General features: G+C 47.5%; 1 protein-coding gene across 6 annotated transcripts in view; it reads left to right on the forward strand.

Moving 5' to 3' along the window:
- The first annotated feature begins 568 nt into the window (after positions 1 to 568).
- Positions 569 to 13,831, forward strand: part of TNIK (TRAF2 and NCK interacting kinase) — a 315,869-nt gene continuing 302,606 nt past the window's right edge. For 4 of the 6 annotated variants that reach the window (XM_077348406.1, XM_077348407.1, XM_077348408.1 and 1 more), the window contains exon 1: positions 569 to 1,013. In XM_077348406.1, the coding sequence (XP_077204521.1) occupies positions 957 to 1,013 (57 nt within the window). In that variant the 5' untranslated portion in view covers positions 569 to 956. The remainder of the gene's footprint in view (positions 1,014 to 13,831) is intronic. The other 2 variants (XM_077348409.1, XM_077348411.1) reach the window with 2 other exon arrangements.

Below are 13,831 nucleotides of genomic sequence, written 5' to 3' on the forward strand. Positions count from 1 at the left end.
GAGGGAAAAGACAGGCGCCCGAAGTCCCTGGGAGGAGCAGCGGGATTAAAAAAAAAAAAAAATTGGGATGCGACTCTCGGGCTCACTTACGAGACCCCCGGGGGGAGGGCTATTACACTTACCCCACCCGCCCCCAGTTCATCTGGTCCACCTAGTTAAAACCTTGTGCCGTGGAAACTTTTTTTTGAGGGGGGGGGGATTTAAGCCCGAAATCGATCGCCTGCGATCCCGAATCCAGATTGCCAGCGGCGCCGCTTCTCGCAAAGGGGAAAAGGCATTGCTTCTGGTCCACGGCTGGGTTTTGATTCGGGTCCGTGGCAAGGGCACCGCCGGGCAGGAGCGGCCAGCCAGTCCAAATAGCGGGAGGCTTCGGCCGGGGGGTGGGGGTGGGGGTGGGGGTGGGGGTGGGGGCTCTTGCTGGCCCCCTCCCCACCTCGCTCTCCCCCGCCCCTGCGAAATCCAGGGGGGAAGGATGGATGCCGCCGCCAGGAGCGCCACCCCCTTCGTGACTCCCCCCCTTCTCCTCCTCCTCCTCCTCCTCCCCCTCCCAGGAAGCCGCGAGAGGCGGCGATTCGTGCGCGGCTGCGCTTGGCACCCGGCGTGGATGCGCCTCATTAGACCCGTAGCCGGCGCAGCCGCCATCCCGGGGGGAGACGCGCCAAAGCAGCCCGCCCGCCCGCCCCGATGCCTGCTGGCCAGACGCCCCCTGCCCACTTTTAGGCCAGCCCGCCGGCCCGATCCGCCCGCTGCCCGCCGTCCCCGGGCTTCGCGCGAGCAGGTTGCACAGCGACGGCGCTCTCTCGCTCGCTCGCCCGCCCGCCTCGCGGTTCGGCAGCGAAGGAAGGGAGGCCGGTCTCCCCGCCCTCTGGCGTTGCATGCCCGGAGCGCCGGAGGAGGCTCCCGCCGCGAGGGGCTGAAGCGGGCTCGGGGCTGTCGCCGCGCTCCCCCCCGGAAACATGGCGAGCGATTCTCCGGCTCGGAGCCTGGACGAGATCGATCTCTCCGCCCTACGGGTGAGGATGGGGGCGCGGGGCTGGGGGAGGGCTGGGCTTGGCTTGGCGTGGCCGGGCTCTCCGCGGCGGGGAACTTTGCAGGCGGCGGGGGGCTCCGGGCTGGGGCTGCTGCGCGACGTGCAGATGGTGCCGCTTGGCGGAGACCATCCAAGATGGGGGCTGCTGCTGCTGGTGGGCGGGGGGCGGGGGGAGGCCAGCATCGAGGCACAAAACACACATCGGAGGGCAGAGCAAAAAAATCCCCCCCGAAACTCCGCGGAGGGGATAGCCAGGCACGGGCAGGCAGCGGTGCTCTGTCCCTGAACGGCAGCCCCTTTCGGGTTGTGTTGGGCATCCCGGGGCTGGCTGCATGTGCATGTGCGGGAGTGTGTGTGTGTGTGTGTGTCGATGGATAGATGCACCGCCTGCCTTGCCCGGGATGGAGACAGCCAGGCGAAGCGTGCCCCAGGGATGGCTCTTGGGCATGGCCAACGGGAGGCGGGCTGCTGCATGTCATGTGCTTGCCCCCCTTGGCTGGGCTAGGGGGTGCCGTGCTCTCGTGGGCACGGGAAGGGTTCGCGGCGGTGGGCTTCCTTTCTGTCCCCAAAGGGTCGATGGCGAGATCTCTTGAGCAGCGCTTTCTTCTCTCGTCAGTTTCAGCTGCTTTTTCCGCCGCTTTCGCCTCCTTCCCGGGCTCAGCCTATCGATTGGCAGCCAAAGAGGGGGCCCTCTGTTGTCAATGTGAGGAAGCGAGCATGAGACAAGAAAGATGTCATTTTAAGAAAAGGGCTGTGTTTTAAAATCGAGGGTAGACGCCAGGGGCATTCCTCAATGGTGGCGCTGAAGGGGGCTGCTCTTGGGGGGCAGTGGGCTGCTCGGATGCCTGTGAGCATGGTCGCTGCTTCCATGTGGACCCCAAAAGACGGTTCTGGTGAACATTGTGGTGTGACTGTTGTGAGACGGTAACTTCATGACCCTTTCATTATTTCTTCCCTTCTTTTTGCCTGAACCGAATGCACCTCCCGGCTATTCTGGCCACATGACATGGTTTGCGCATGACAATCTGGGCCAGTGGTGGGGATAATTGATTAAATCGATGCCGAATATTTTGCAGAGGCAGCTGCTTGTCTACGCTCCCTGCTTTTATTTTGCACATCTCAACACCGTGTATATGTTGAGTCTCACAGAGAGAGGCGAGGGGTGTGTGTATTTGTGTGTCACAGCAGGCAGGGGAGGGGGGCTTCTTCTAGGTTCATTGTATAAATGGTTTAGAACCAGTGGAGTGGAGCCCCACGTCCCACATGCTAAACGCCACAGCAGTTTCCCTTGCCATTTTTATCTCATTGTTCCACCCACCCCATTTCAATTTAAAATCTGGGTTTCTGGCCTACACGTTGCATGCCTATCATGTGTGTGGAAGGATGCCCGCTCTTCAGGTTCTTTCTGTATCCATCACTTTGGCCCTGAGAATGTGGGGTTGATTTCACTGGAGATGTGTCATTGAGGGCAGGAGGGTAAATCTATTGAGAGACCTGCTGGGGGGGTTGTCCCCGGAAACACAGAGCAATAAATAAAACGCTGTGCTGTTAGCATGTATAAATCCCTCACGACATACCTGGGTTTAGAGGGAGGGTCTGTGGGTCAAAAGGGTTTGGTTTCTGGGAAGAATTGATTTCCAGGAAGATTCTTGTGTTCTCCCCCCTCCTCTCCCCACGTTTAATATGTGTGTGTCTTTCGCTCTTGGTCTTTCTCCATAAAACAACTTTAAATACTCGTTTCATTGCTATGTTTGCTTTGGACTGGCTCTGTGTTATCAGGCATTGGTGGAGTTCATAACAGCAAGGGCCCCTAAGATTGCTGCCTGATAGCTGTTTCCTGTTTTATTGCACTGCGAGTTCTTATTTTTTTATTTGCCACAATCTCGGAGCAAATAGCAGGAAAGGGTGGGGGGGGGTGGGGGAGAAGAGAGGAGGACGCTGTAGCCGTGGTGTGAGGAGAGGCCTGTTTCATTTGCTTGCCGTTCTAGTTGTGGCTCTGTGACAAGAGGACGCTGGGGTTGTGGGATGCTAGATGTGTGTATTTCAAAACCACCCCTTCCCTTGACATCTGTCACATTTCCATTTAATGCAGTGGAACAACGTAAGGGACTGGGGGTGAAATAAGGAAAAGCCAAGGCACAGAATTGTTTGTCTGACTTTTGTAGTTCCTTATTTGACTAAATGAATCACAGGTGGGTTTTTTTTTCATAGATAGATGAAATCTTTGCCTTGTCTCTCATGCTTTGTGTTGGTGTACTGTGGCAAGTTGTGATTCAATGGGTTTTGTTTATTTCCAAAGAAAGTTCTTTTTGTCGTCTACCCTGTCTTGGAATGGCTGGCAAGATTTCTTTATTTCAGTGATGCTCCCATCGTCCCTTGAAGTGACTTTGCAGGTGGGAAACTGAGGCTAAAGGAGACAATTCCCTCCTGTGGTGGTTTCCCATGAATAGTCCCACTATACTACCAGTGGCATGAGAAATGTTGGGATTTTAGTTCTTAGGCATTTGGCTGATACAGACAGGCAGTTAACCACACCCTTTCACTTAGCTATCCAGAAAGGTTACAGATAACAGGTGGAATCTCATCTAGAGTTCTCTGGGGGTGGGGGAGTGATTTTCACCCTTGCCTCTGGCAGCTCCTGAATACTCCCATAATTCTGCTTCTTGGAGGTGGGGGACCCCTGGAAGGCTTTTGGGGAACTAGAGATTCTGCACTGAATCAGGCATTGGCCAAAGTGGCTTCCTTCTTGTGCTCCTAGGTGCAATCCAGCTCATCATTTTAGCATGCACCTAATAGACGTTAAACAACACGGACCAGACGACTTCGGAATGGAAGCCCTGAGTAGGAATCTCTTGGTAGAGCCATTCGAGGCCCTGCGTGTGCATACAATTCCTTGTTTCTCTGAACAATGGTCGGGCCAGGTTTTCGGCACAGAACAAAAGCCACTCAGTCTGAGATTCTTGGGCTGCAGTCTACATCCTGTTGCCAGGATCAATCATCAATCGCAATACTCCCACGGATTCTAATGAATCGGGCTTGCATGCACTCCCCTTCTTAATAAGATGAGGATGGACTCAAGAGTGTTGGGCATTGTAGAGACGTTATAATGGATGCAAGACTACGTGCGCTTAAGTGGCTCTTTATTTGGTCTCTGTGATACTTGAAGGTCAACATGGCAAGAGTGATGTATGCAAGGGGTGAGTGGGCCAGGGCTACAACCGCTTAAAGGCTGATATATTGTGCCATGCATCCAATTTAAATTGCGGTTAGTGGACCAGATATGCAGCTCTCTCTCTCTCTCTCTCTCTCTCCCTTCTGGAATATTTGTTTAGACCAATCAGAGTTAAGAACAGGGAAATTCTTAGATGTTTTCAGCCTACCTAAGTGATGTATTTGGTGTAACATAGACACAGGAAGCTATGAGTCTGGCCTCTTTGGTCCAGGGGAGTCTACTCAGGATGGGGCTGGGTCTTTGGGACTTGCTTAGAATTTCTCTAGGGTCCAAGGAAGGGGAACACTTTTCATGGACTGTTGCAATCCAAGTCATCCAATCCAAGTCAGGCATTTGCTTGAGGCCGACCGACTCAGAACACCTGCTGGTCCCCCCAGACGCCTGCCCAGGACTCTTCCAAAGTTACTGTTAATTGTTATTATATTATAATTGTGGTTTTGTAATCTTTTGACGTCTTATTGAAAGTTGTTTTGATGTTATAGTCTACATAATGTTTCATGTAAGTTATAATGTTCTGTGTAAAGAAATGGGCGGTATAGAAATCTAAATAAATAAATAAATGAAATCCCTTTGGAGATGGGAGACCTAGGAATAGATCTGCAGGAGGGGGGCTTCGGGGAACCCCCCTTCAACCCATAGAAATTGTAGGTGGAAGCCACGGTCATTCATAGTTCTACTGTATAATGTTCTGTTCATTTGAGATGTCAGGGGTAGGACTTGGGACCTGCCACATTACATTTTTAGCTTGCATTTCCCGCCATCTAACAAGGTGTGCAACAACCTTAAAAGAAGTTATCTGGATAAAATTTCCATTTAAAAACTTTGTAAATGAGTGGCTTTCCTGTATTTTGTAAATCTGATGTTTTATTATTGAATTATAGCAACTCCTGTGACCTGTTCCAAGTGGAAATATTGTGTAGGAGCAGAGAATATTTCCAGCAGTTTTTGAAGCCATGGGGGGAAATCTACAATTCTGAAAGAAACTAAAATATATGCAATACTTATAGATCCTGAACTTACTGGTTATCTCCTTTAAGGCCATATGCAGTCTAGGCCCAGTGTACCTGATGGATCGCCTCTCTGCTTACACCCCCCAAAGAGCCTTACGCTGTACCACCTCCAACTTCTTGCTGATCCTTGGCCACACGAACAGAACAATAAAAACATTGGTTAGGGAGGAGGGATCACTGAGGGAATGCCAAATGAAACAAAAAAGGCTTTACCTACTTGCGAATGATGGCCACAGAAGGCAACAGACAAAGAGTTCCAGAATTGGTGCCGTGACTAAGAAGGCCCTGTTGTAGGTTGCCACCCACCTAATCTCAGAAGGCAGAAGGGGCATACAAATCAGAGCCTCTGAAGACAACCACAGTGGTTTATGAATTAATTAATTATATTTATATACCGCCCTCCCTTTCAGCTCAGGCGGTTTACATTATCACTCTGATATGCAGTACAGCACAATGAACATTCAGTGTGAAACTAACAGTGAAACTTGTATCAAACAGGGTAACATAACAACAATACTTAATAACAACAACAACAACAAACTGTGTGATATAACAGTACTCAATAACAAACAACAGTTTGGTCCGTCTGCACTGTGGTCCGGTTTTCTATTAGTGCAGATCATGGGGCTTCTGGTTGGTGTTTAGCGACTTGTTCACTCCTCTAGGCCAAATGCCTGGTGGGAGAGCTCCTTTTTGCAGGCCCTGCGGAATTGTTTTAGCTCTGGTTGGGCAGGTTCATGAGAGTAGGTGGTTCTTCAGGTCTGTTGGTCCCAAACCATCCTGGGCTTTAAGGGTCAATACCAGCCCTTTGAACAGGGCCTGGGAACTGTTCAGAAGCCAGCATAGGTGGACCAAGACCCATTCTGGTCAACCATCTGGCTGCAGCGCTCTGTACCAAGGGACGTCTCTGAATACTTTTCAGGGGCAGCAAACACAGAGCTCATTGCAGTGAAGTTATCGAGATGTAACCAGGGCACGCACCACACTGGCCAGATCTTTTCTGTTCAGCAAAGGCCACAAATGGCAAAGCTGGTAAAAGACGCTTCTAGCCACAGCCGTCTCCTGCTTATTCAGCAGTAGGCCTGTGTGCAAGAATCAGTTCTCTCAGAGCTCTCTCTGCCCCACCTACCTCTCAGGGTGTCTGTTGTAGGGAGAGGAAAGGAAGGCGATTGTCAGCCGCTTTGAGACTCCTTTGGGTAGTAAAAAGCACGGTACAAAAACCCAGCTCTTATTCTTCCATTAGCCTGCATTCATTCCAAAACTGCCTCCAGGGACCAGTTCAGAGTATCTCCAGTTGAGTGAGAGCTGTCACGGAGCGAGCAGCATATTTCAGTTCTGAATTAAACTTTATAACCTTGGGCTTGTCAATAGTATATTATTGTAAATGTTACAGCATCTTAGCAGTGGACAAAATTTCTTATATTTGGACAATGTATGCTTGAAAATGTTCTTGACAACATACAAAAGGAATTATTCTCTAGCTGTGTAGACCGTCTTACATTAAAATCTTCATGCTACACATTCTGCATGAGTACCCTCCGAAAAGCATGTCACTCATTTCACTAAAGAAAATAATGCGTTGAGGTTTTTACATGAAGGGGAGTTATTGGGTGAAAAAAATGGAGGGTGAGCATGTCTTGATTTCTAGGGGGATAGGGGCCTTCACGTCTCTTCCCTGAGAGGCAGCAACAGACATGAAATAAAATAACCAAGAGAACAATGGGCTTCTAATCTGTTTTAAAAATATAGATCTGCTCAAGAAAACTCATTTAGCACTTAAAATAATTGTTAAAGGTCATAAGTGCAGGTGCATTTATATGTTATAGCGAGACGATGTAATCGTTCTGTGGAGTCTGGAATCAGAAATCAATAGCAAATTTGCTGCCAGAGCACAAAAATGCACGCAGCCAGAAGTTTCATAAGCCCTGCAGATTTTTGTTGTTGTTATTAGAAAATCCCGATGGATCCATACGGCTGCTTGTTACGGGTTTTAAAAAACGAGACACAAAATGTGTCTTCAAAGGGTTGGTGGGGCTGTGTGGAGTGAAAATCTAACCGAGGCTGGGCTGACATGAACAGGAAACGCTGGGGGTAAGGTATTTCCATAAGGTTTGCCTGATAAGACTTGGTTGTGCTTAACTAAACACATAGGCGTATGCGGAATAATTAAGCTCCTTAAGAACAAATGAAGATGAGCAGAATCATGAATCGTCCCATCCTAAGCAGAATTGCACCCTCCTTTGTCTGTGGAAGTTCATGGCCTTAAAATGGTGTCACTCTGTTCAGGACCACACTGTAAGTTGTCACCCTTTGCCGTTAAACACTTTAGATTTATCAGACACCCATGCTCAACACCAGGCTTCCTCAATCAGGGTTTCGTGAAGTTAATCCTGGCTGGGAGTGTGTGTGTGTGTGTGTATGTATGTATGTATGTATATGTATATATATATATATATACACACACACACATACATACATACATACATACATACATACATACACACACACACATTTGTTAAACATTTATCAGATGATGCGACCATATATGATCATGTTGACCTGCCTCCTCCCAAAAAAGGCCAGTGGTGGGCCTGGAAGGGGTGGGAAGGGGAAGGGCCCCAGGTGGGCGTGTCCACCGTTTTGCTTCCCAACAATATTCTGCATGATTGCCCCACTTCTTGGGTTTCTTGAAACCTGAAGACTGTTCCAGGGGTTTCCCAACAGTGAAAAAAAATTGAGAAAGGCTGCTTTACACATGAAGTGTCCTGGGTAGAGTCAGCTGGGTATTGGGTTGATCTGAAGCAACAGAACAAATCTTATTCAAAGCAGAAACATGCACACAAAAGCTTATACCAGCCTTTGTCAACTTTTTTACCATTGAGAAACCCCTGAAACCTATGAGAACCCCCAGAAGTGGTGCAATTGTACAGAATATGGCTGGGAAGCATAGCTGTGTCCATGCCCACCCAGGGCCCCTCCCCTTCCCACCCCCTCCAGGCCCATTATTGGCCATTTTGGGAGGAGTGGGTGTGTCAATATGACCATAGAAGGCCTTCAACTTTCCTCATCCTTCTTCAACCTTCCTCATCCTGCGACACCCTTTGGGTTGGTTACGGTGGCAGCCGTGATGGCAGAGCGCGGCGGTGGCCTTGGCGACCCTTGGGGAAAAGGTCGATCGACCCCTCCCAGGGGTCACGGCCCCCTTGGATGAGAACTGCTGATATATCGTCTTATTACTCAATAAATGTTTAACAAAGTTTTAAAAATTACCTCCCACCGGAACCCCTTCCAAGTCTGTCAAGAAACCCCAGGCTCCATGAGACCCTGGTTGAGAAAGCCTGGCTCATGCCTTGAATACAACTTGGTTGGCTTTGAAGGTGCCACTGGGTGTGATCTCTGATATCTGAACCTTGAGTGTCTGCGGTGGGGCCAGTGTTCCCTGGTCTCAATTTCTCCAAGAGGGCAAGGGCAGATTCTCCCAGAGAGGGGGATCCAGCCTTCCGAGTTCCTTCACAGAGCCGAATACGGGTTGCTGCGCAGCAGAACTGGACAGCCTCCAGAACGGTTAGCTGCGCATTCCCCTAGCCCTGCATCTATGAAAACAGTCAAATTTGAGAGGCCATTTGTTTACATTATGGCTAATCCTTTTTAATTAAGATAAGATGCTTGTGTGCGCAACAGAACGTCGCTGCTGCATTGCTGCCAGTGCCCCATCAGCTCCATAGGAACGGCAAATCCTTTCGAGATAGGAAGATCAAGGAGGCTCCCTGTACACCAAGGGGTTGTGTGCACGTCGTGTTCTTGCAGCATTTACCCCGGAGAGTTGGTGCCATCTGTTCTCCCACTAGTCTGAAGAGAAGTTAAAGGCACGCACACCCAAAGTAGAGTGCCTTTTTGTTGATTTTTTAAAAAAAAATTAAGGCAGGATGTCTTTGCAATAACTCTCATAGCCAAAAACTAGCCTAATCTTGTCAGAGCTTGGAAGCTGAATGTGATTGGTACTTGTATGGGAGATCAGCAGTCTGCTATAGCAGAGGAAGGCAGCATCAGGCCACATTGCCGGCCCTTTCCTTGAAAACCCCATGCAGTGGAATCATAGAATCATAGTGCCAGAAGGGACCTCCAGGGTCATCTAGTCCAACCTCCTGCAGAGTGCAGTAAACTCACAACTCCCCCAATTCCATTCCCAGATAATGCCCCTTCCCCCCCCCCCAAAACCAGAATCCATGGCCAGTCTGGCATGGAAGAAATTTGCCTTCCGACCCCAAAGTGACAATCAGCATTTTCCTGGGTATGCAAGAAAGGACCACAAGAGCCAAGCACCAACATAGCCCCTTTTGCCCACTTACAATCTATATAAGCTCACAGAATGAACTTCATGGGATTGCCATGAATTGGTTGCAACTTCACGGCTGGCTTCACCTTAGGATGTGTTTAGAAGAGTTCAGGCAGCTTTCTTAAAAGTCAAATATTAAAGGTGGCTTCAACCCAAAATGAAGTCCCATGCGATATTTTTTCATTGGATCCCATGCACAAGCCTTTGGGTTCTTCAGAACCCTTTATTGGGCTTGGATGTTCAAAATGCAGACCCACGTGGTTCTTCACAACAATGGGCTCCCTCCTTGTATGGCAGTCCTGACATATGTCCTTTTTTGACAATCTGCAAATGCTGATGTGACTTTTGGAGGATACGCTCATCATGGAAATTAACTTCAGGAGAAGCACAGTAGAAGAACAGAGCCAGCACAACGACTACAGTAGTTTATTGCTCGGACCATCACTGAAAGGCTCTCTGCTGTTGTAGAGTTTGGATTTGACCAGCCAGTTTGGTGGTAAAGTCACTGGAAAATGAAGCAATATTTCCCTTATGTTTTTGTGAATGGGAATTCAGTTTGTTATTCTAGCAAAGCATTTGATTATGTGAAACATCTTCATTATGCTGCATATTTGTTTGAAATCTTCATAATGCTGCTTACTAATTTCCTGCTAATTTACTCTCTCCTTGTAAAGGTACTCTGGTGATTTCTATTCCATTGTCTGTGGAAGTGTGCATGCACACGAAAGCTCACACCTCGAATAAAGCTTTGTTGGTCTTAAAGGTGCTGTTGGACTCAAATTTTGTTTACACAATAGTTTATTACTCTTCTGGGATGTTTGCTAAGGGTGAATGGTTCTGGAGGAGGATCTAACCTATCCACTAAACAAGCACTTACTGTAGCTGGCCCTCTTAATGCATGATATAGAAGTGTGTTCACTTATGCTTTAGGTTGATCCTGCGTTGAGCAGGGGGTTGGATTAGATGGCCTGTGTGTCCCCTTCCAACTCTATGATGCTATGGTTCATTCTGTATCTCCCTGACACAGTTTCAATGTAATACGTGTATGCACTTGTGTAAGTTTTTCACTCTTGAAGATGGGGAGGATCTTAATTGCAAGGGAAAACGTTTTATGTAAATGTAGATGTAGTGGCAACCACTACATCTGTATCATAGCTCTGCCTTGAAGGTGAGCGGTCTAGAATGGTGGTGATAGATTGTGAAGGCTCTTATGTTGGTTTCCTTGTTTTGTGTGGGTTTGGACCACCACCTTTGCCGCCGTGCATGATGATACTCTGAGGTTTCCAGATTTAAAAATGCCCTTGTTTTCTGTGGTCCCTCCAGCGCTTGTGTAGGGAGGCTAGAGATATACCCTTTGAAGTCCCCACTGCAATTGTTTATGCTGAAGATGAGATTAAGGAACTTTTCAAGTCATCTGAAGTCCAGTAATTAATTTACAGTAGATGCTGGAAAGTTCAGAGAAGATTCTAGCATTTTCCGTTATTGTTTTCATCGGGGCTTTGGAATCTCCTGGAAGGGGATCAAATTATATTGGTGGATCAAGAGCAGAATTTATAATACTTTACCAGTAGTTAAGGTTTTTTCCCAGTCAGTAAACCTAAGGTTCAGTGAGGCCAGTTTTTCTGTTGGTGAAAAAGAGAAGGCCATGCATGGGATCTGTATAAGCAAAAGCCATGAAGCAGCGGTGGCCAAACTATGGTTCTTCAGATGCCCATGGACTACAATTCCCATAAGCCCCTGGCAGCATGATGGGAGAGGCTCTTCGGAAGTGTAATCCAATGACATCTGAAGAATCACAGTTTGGTTGCCCCTGCCATATAAGAAGGGCACTATAATTCAGAGCAGAATTAGGCAGATTGCTGACTAGATCCAACGTGCAGGCAGAACTCTGGACAGAACAGAAATTATGCAAGGGACAAATCTTAGTAATTTATAGAAGCCGTTCTTCATTCTGCCTTTTAAATTGGAATAATTGGCCCACGTTGCTTGCTTGAAAGGGACAGGGAAGCAGTTGGTGTTTGAAAAAGAAATAATTGCAATTCTCTGGCTCTGCTTTATTCCAAAATTTTGAATGGCCATGGCTTTCAGAAGTATCTCTCCTCACCCTTTCAATCCAGAATGGATGCTGATTTCTTATATTACTCACATTTTGCCATTGTGCTTTTGGTTTTTTGGCCTAATAGCGATTTAGGGAGATGTATAATTAAAACAAACAAACAAAAAAAAACCCTTTAAATAAGCTGGAAGACTTTATATTCCTCCTAAGCGAATACCTTTGTGGCTTTGGGCCTACCCATGGGCAGTGGGTTCCATTATTCTTTTCAGATTTCTTCATGTAACAGGAATGGCTGTTTTATTTGCACTCTGGGCTGAAGTCAACCACTGTCTCCTATATTACTAGAAGATCATACAGTCCTACCTACCTGGACATTCATTGCTGCCGTGAAACAAAGTAGAAATAGCACGTGACTTCAGTTTTGTACAGTTTCAATGGGCATTATGGTGGAGTGCTAAAAATCCAAACCAGGGTCATGTTTAGGTATTACACATCCTCCCATCTGGAAGGTTTACTAGGCCAGAATTGCTTGGCAATTGTAGGTGTGTTAGACCAATCATAACTGGCACTATAGCAGAGGATTATGTGGGCACACTGTTTGTCCTGAGTTGTGCATATTGCACATTACTATTCTTTATTCATTTATTATATTTATATACCGCCCTCCCCGGAGGCTCAGTCTTTGCTGGACTAAACCAAGGATTATCTAGTACTTTAATTGCAGCCAGATGCATTTAAGATTAAGGCTGACCCCCCTGCTTGTTCCCAGCATCTGATGCTTAGAGGTATGTTGCCCTGGCTAAATAGATCTTCCATGTCCCAACTGTGGTTTAGTACATTTGATAGACCTTTTCCGTAACAATGATCTGTGACTTCATGAGATCACCTTGAGGGCTGAGCCACATCAAACAAAACCTTAGTTTTTTTTTGGGGGGGGGAGGGGTAGGACAAATGGCTCTTGTCATTACCTTATTACATAAACTTGCATGAGTGTGCTGCAAGATTCGAAGCAGCCTGCTCTGATGGAATTCTAACCTCTTGCAGGCACTCATTGAATTGGGCTGATTGCTGAACAATTATTGTTTAAACCAGGGATTCCCAACCAGGTTTCCAGGGAACCCTGGGGTTACGTGAGAGCTCACCAGGGGTTTCCCGGCCTTTCCCAGAAGCTCAGATGGCCTCTGACATCAATAGACGTCACTGGAGCCCACTTCCCCTGTTGCTCCATAGGTCTGGTCTCTTTCTCCACCATGGGAACGGGAAATGATTGGTGGGATGGCTCCCGCATCTTACTTCTGTGCCCAGTTCTCTGAAGGGACATGTCACTGCTTTGGGGGTTCCTCGAAGCCTGAGAAATATTTCAGAGGTTCCTCCATGGTCAAAAGGTTGAAAAAGGCTGATCTAGACTTTAAGAACCATTGTTCTTTACACCTGCAGACAGATCAAACCAGCTATGCTGTAATAGCTTGGCTATACCCCTCTATGAATCAAGGGCAGAGATTATCATGCTTATATGAAGTCCAACGAAATGGTTCCAGTGACCCAGTAAAGATGCTCCTGTGTGGAAGATTTCCATGTAGCCTCCTAACTGAAGCTGAATTTACACACACGTACATATGTGTTTGGCCAGATGTCAAGATTGCCTGAGAGGCTTGCTCCCTGATATGAAACCTCTTTTGGTTCTAATCCAGTATGTATATTAAGAAGGGAAAGGCACTTTTGTTTCTTTCTGAGCACCTGTTACCATGCTGTTTGTCCCCAGCGTTAAGAGAGATGATGGGAAACTGGTTCCGTGGCTGAGCATTGGCTTGAGATCAGTGCTGAAGTAGTCGGCTAGTAATGCCTATCACGGTTGTCCATGTAGGTGAAGATGGTCATCATGTGACATGGCCATTGGGCAGATGCTAAGGGTGGTGGGTTGAGTTGCTGGAGAAGATCAGATGACATCTGCATGAAAATAGGTTTTGATTGTGTTTTCAAATAGGAATTGATAATGCTGCATTAAATATAGGAAGCCTGTTTTTGTGGACAGTGATCCTGAATTCGGGGAAACTAGCAGGATCCCTAGAGTGTTCCAGTTAATAACATTCAGGTTATTACTCTGTATTCATGAGCAATGCGCCAGATATCTTTTTGACCTGCCAGGAAATGTAGAAATCTTTGACGT

Source organism: Paroedura picta, chromosome 8, assembly GCF_049243985.1.
Source record: "Paroedura picta isolate Pp20150507F chromosome 8, Ppicta_v3.0, whole genome shotgun sequence".
Lineage (NCBI taxonomy): Eukaryota > Metazoa > Chordata > Lepidosauria > Squamata > Gekkonidae > Paroedura > Paroedura picta.